The sequence below is a fragment of the Dasypus novemcinctus genome, chromosome 26, assembly GCF_030445035.2.
Source record: "Dasypus novemcinctus isolate mDasNov1 chromosome 26, mDasNov1.1.hap2, whole genome shotgun sequence".
Taxonomy (NCBI): Eukaryota; Metazoa; Chordata; class Mammalia; order Cingulata; family Dasypodidae; genus Dasypus; species Dasypus novemcinctus.
In genome coordinates, this window is record NC_080698.1 from 9,651,075 (window position 1) to 9,655,899 (window position 4,825).

At 52.0% G+C, this 4,825-nt stretch overlaps 1 protein-coding gene across 1 annotated transcript; it reads right to left on the bottom strand.

Annotated features, from left to right (window-relative positions):
• Positions 1-811: 811 nt before the first annotated feature.
• TMEM89 (transmembrane protein 89) lies at positions 812-1,849 on the bottom strand. Its single transcript, XM_004451933.4, has 2 exons — positions 1,462-1,849; positions 812-1,001 (listed from the first exon to the last, which is right to left on the bottom strand). Exons 1-2 carry the CDS (start codon positions 1,753-1,755, stop codon positions 822-824), a joined length of 474 nt encoding a protein of 157 aa, XP_004451990.1. The 5' UTR covers positions 1,756-1,849; the 3' UTR covers positions 812-821.
• Between the last annotated feature and the right edge of the window lie 2,976 nt (positions 1,850-4,825).

The following is a 4,825-nucleotide window of genomic DNA, read 5'->3' on the forward strand; positions in this document are numbered from 1 at the left end:
TCCTGCTCTAGGGACAGCCAGAGAGAGGAAGCAGGAGCCAAGGGCCCAGGGACTCAGCAGGTGACTCTCTGGGGGATCACTTTCACCTTTCAGGGCCAGGGAAGGAAACCAGACACAGCTGCGTTTTGGTGGCAGAACCCAAGTCATAAAGGCAGCTCACCCTGAGGTGCTGGTGGGAGTAGGTGACCCTGTGGGTGTGACCCCACAGCAACTGGAAGCCCAGGGCCCTCAGTCCTCCATCAGGCACCGGGGGCCTGGTTGAGCCCCTCCACTGCCCCCTCAGCTGTCCAGGTCCTTCCCTGGCTGGCCCTGCCCACTGAGTAGCCCAGCCCCTCCCCTGGCACTCGAGATCCTCCACACCTGGCATGCAGCGCGCCGGGCGCAGCATGGACTTTGCTCAGCCCACAGCCTGTCTGGAGCGCCCTGTCCCCTACCATTCCTCCCTGGAACTCAGCCAGGTAGCTACTTTCCCCAGACCCCCCCAAGTCTGCCCTGACGCTCTCAGCTTCTCCCACCACGCTGGGGGTCCCCAGTGCCATTCAGGCCAGAGGAACAATTGTGACTGTGGGTGGGGACCTTGGCGAGCAGCGGTCAGCTAAGCAGTGGGAACCAGCCAGGGCCCCACCACTCACCCGTTCTGAGCAGCAAAGGCCAGTCCCCCATGCACACCTTAAAACGTCTGCTGGCTCTAAGAGTGGACAAGGGGACGTGGGGTCCGGACAGGCCTGGAGAGAACTGATACATTGACCCAACCCCTGGCCTGGGGGCTCAGGCCATCCCCACCCCAGCTGGCCATCAGGCAGAGAGAGGCATGGGTTGGGTCACCCGCTCTGGGCGGGAGTCCCTTTTATTTGGTGCCGGGTGGCTAGCTGCTGCAGGTGGCCCTCGATATGGACCAGGAGAGCATCCAGCATGTGCAGGACTCCGAGGAGCAGGGCGCGGTCTGAGATTGGGGTCCGCCGCTTGCAGGGTCTACAGGGTTCAGCGGTCACCTGCAGGCGCTGAGGACAGGAGCAAAAGGCAGGAGTGAGCGGAGGGATGGGATGGGGGTGTGGTGAGATGGCAATGGAGCTGGGGAGGAAGGAGGGGTTGGACGGGGTCAGCACGTGATGGAGATGGGAAGGGGGACTCAGGGAAGTGGAGGGTCACTGAGGCTCTGGTGTAGGTTGGGGTTGGTCTTGGGGCACACGGGGGCTGGGCGAGGAGCAGGGGAACCAGAAGGGGACAGATGGGCACAGGGTCCTGGCCATGGGGAAGAGTCAGGGGCTAATGGGTTGACAGACACGGGCCCCATGGAGATGTGTGGACATATGTAGACCGTGGGGTGGGGGCCCAGGAAGCCCTCAAGGCATGCAGCAGGGGAAAGGGTGGGCTGATGGAGGAGGGCTGGAAGGAGGATATAGCCCACTGGCTAGGAGTGGAGGTGGGGGGCTGTGGGGGACAGAGCAGAACTGTACTCACCTCACCCTTGGTGGCCAGGGAGCGTCGCCGCTGCATCGCACGGCGGATCACCAGCATCATGGTGGTGGTGAGCGTGACTCCAGCCACAGGGTAGATGCGTTCCCCCATACCCAGGCCCACCCAATAGCTAGGGCAGCCCAGGGCACCCCTGCAACCTTCCAGGCTGTCTGGCTGGCACCCCCAAGGCTGCAAATCCAGTCCCACCTGGTACCAGAGGGGCCGTGACCAGGCACGGGCAGGGGCAGGCATCGCCAGAAGCATCAGCAACAGTAGGAAGGATGGTGCCCACAGCATGGCTGTGGCAAGTGCCAAGGGCCGGAATCTGGGCGCCTGGCAACGGGGAAACACCCCTCCCCCAGAGGCAACCCTGGCTCTGAGGCACCAGGTTCCAGTAGGGTACACGGCTCTCACAAAGTGATCTGGCCAGAACACGAGTAGTGGTGGCAGTAGCGGTGGAAGCCAAGGGGAGCTGGGTTCCAGAGCCAGGGGCAGGGTGGCAGGCTTGGGGCCCTGGGCCCCCAGGCTGGGCAGCCTGGGACTGAAGGACGACCCCCTTTCCCTGCCTCCCTCCCTCCTCTACACCTAACACCCACCCATAAAGTCCAAACACCCAAAAGCCCCTAAAGCCTGCCGCTCTCTACCCACGGCAGCAGCAGGCTAAGTACCACCAAGCTGCTCACTGGTCCCTTATTCCCAGCCTCACCCCCACAACCCACGCTGTAGCAGAGTGAGTGCTCAAAACTGGGGATCAGATTGTGTCGGGACCTTGATCAAAACTTACCAGCAATCCTCAACAAAATACTGGCAAATTGAATCAAAGAGTATATTAAAAGGCTAATAGACCATAACCAAGTAGGATTTACTCCAGGAATGAAAGGATGGGTTTGACATAAAAAAAATCATTGTGATAGACCACATTAATTGATGGAGAGAGACGTTTAACACAATCTAACATCCTTCTGTGATAAAACCAGAAAACCAGGAATAGAAAGGAGCTTTCTCAACATGATAAAGGGTGTTTATGAAAAACCCACGGCAGGGAAGCGGCTGTGGCTCAAACAGTTGGGCTCCCGTCTACCACATGGGAGGCCCTGGGCTTGTGTCTCGGGGCCTCCTTGTGAAGGCAGGCTCGCCCGCACGCTGCGGAGCAACGCCAGCTCACAAGCGCCACCAAGAGCCGATTCAACAAGGTGATGCAACAAAAAGGGAGACAAGCAAAAACTCAGAAGAACACACAGCAAATGGACACAGAAAGCAGACAGCAAGCAAAAAGCCACAAGGGCGGAGGGGTTAAAAAAAAAACACCAAAAAACCCACAGCAAATATCATACTCCATGGTGAAAGACTGAAAGCTTCCCCTAAGATCAAGAACAAGACAAGGGTGCCTGGGGTCACCACTGTTATTCGACACTGTATCGGAAGTTCTAGCCAGAGCAATCAGCCAAGAGAAAGGAAAGGAATCCCAATTGTAAAAAGTAAAACTAACCCTACTCACAGATGTGATCCTATAAATAGAAAACCCCAAAGAATCCACAAGAAAGCTACTAAAACTAATAAATGAATTCAGCAAAGTTGCAGGATACAACATAAACATGCAGAAGCAGTTGGGTTTCTATACACCAATAACGAACAATCTGAAAAGGAAATCATGAAAAACTATTCCAGGCGGCAGACATGGCCCAGTGGTTAGGGCATCCGTCTACCACATGGGAGGTCCGCGGTTCAAACCCCGGGCCTCCTTGACCTGTGTGGAGCTGGCCCACGCACAGTGCTGATGCGCGCAAGGAGTGCTGTGCCACGCAGGGGTGCCCCCACCTAGGGGAGCCCCACGCACAAGGAGTGCGCCCTGTAAGGAGAGCCGCCCAGCACGAAAGAAAGTGCAGCCTGCCCAGGAATAGTGCTGCACACACGGAGAGCTGACGCAACAAGATGATGCAACAAAAAGAAACAGATTCCCATGCCACTGACAACAACAGAAGTGGATAAAGAAGCAGCAGCAAATAGACACAGAGAACAGACAACTGGGGTGGGGGGGGAAGGGGAGAGAAATAAATAAATAAATCTTTAAAAAAAAACTATTCCATTCACAATCACATCTAAAAGAACAAAGTACCTAGGAATAAATTAGATCAAGGTGATGAAAGACTTGTACACTGAAAACTACTACTAAAATTAGAGCAGACCTAAATAGATATCTCATATTCACGGATTAGAAAACGTAATACTGTTAAAACGTCAACAGTGCCTAAAGCTATCTACAAATTGAATGCAATCCCTATCAAAATTTCAGCAGCTTTTTGTAGAAATGGAAAAGCTTATCTTCAAATTCATATAGAATTGCAAGGGTCCCTGAATAGCAAAAACAATCTTGAAAAAGAGCAAAAAAGTTGTAGGACTCACACTTCCTGATTTTCCCAATTTCAAAACTTACCATAAAACTGCAGTAATTAAAACAGTATGGGGAAATGGACGTGGCTCAACTGATAGAGCATCTGTCTACCATATGGAGGGTCCAGGGTTTGATTCCCAGGGCTTCCCAACCCATGTTGTGAGCTGGTCCACATGCAGTGCTGCCGCACGCAAAGAGTGCCGCGCCACGCAGTGGCACCCCCGCATAGGGGTGCCCCATGCACAAAGTGTGCACCCCACAAGGAGAGTGGCCCTGTGTGAAAAAAGCACAGCCCACCCAGGAGTGATGCCACACACACGGAGAGCTGATGCAGCAAGATGACACAACAAAAAAGAGACGCAGATCCCCAGTGCCGCCTGATAATGCAAGAGGACGCAGAAGAACACACAGTGAATGGATACAGAGAGCAGAAAACAGGGGGAAGGGGAGAGAAATTTTAAAAATCTTTAAAAAATAAAATAAAAAATAAAAGTGTGGTACTAGCATAAGGAGAGACATATAAACCAATGGAATAGAATTCAAAGTCTAGAGAGAAACCTACACATCTATAGACAATTGATTTTTGACAAGGGCACAAAGTCCACTCAATGAGGAGAGAATAAGAGAATAATTTATTCAAGAAATGGTGCTGGGGCTACTGGAAATCCACATGGAAAAGAATGAATTTATACCTCTATGTCTCATCATATGCAAAAATTAATTTGAAATGAATCAACAGCCTAAATATAAAAGCTAATACTATAAAACCCTGACTAGAAAACCTACAAAAATACCTTCAGGACCTTGTAGTTGGTAATAGATTTTTAGATTTTATAGCAAAAGCACAAGTAAGAAAAGAAAAAAGATAAAAATGGATATTCTGAAATTAAAAACTTGTGCATCAAAGGACATGATCAAGAAAGTGAAAAAACAACCAAAAGAAGGGGAGAAAATAATTGGAAACCATATAGCTGA

Excerpts from the sequence above, each read along its gene's own strand:
- TMEM89 (XM_004451933.4), bottom strand. The coding sequence starts at position 1,755 with ATGCTGTGGGCACCATCCTTCCTACTGTTGCTGATGCTTCTGGCGATG. Across the intron at positions 1,002-1,461 it reads CCCTGGCCACCAAGGGTGAG|CGCCTGCAGGTGACCGCTGA; the intron begins GTGAGTACAGTT and ends TCCTGTCCTCAG.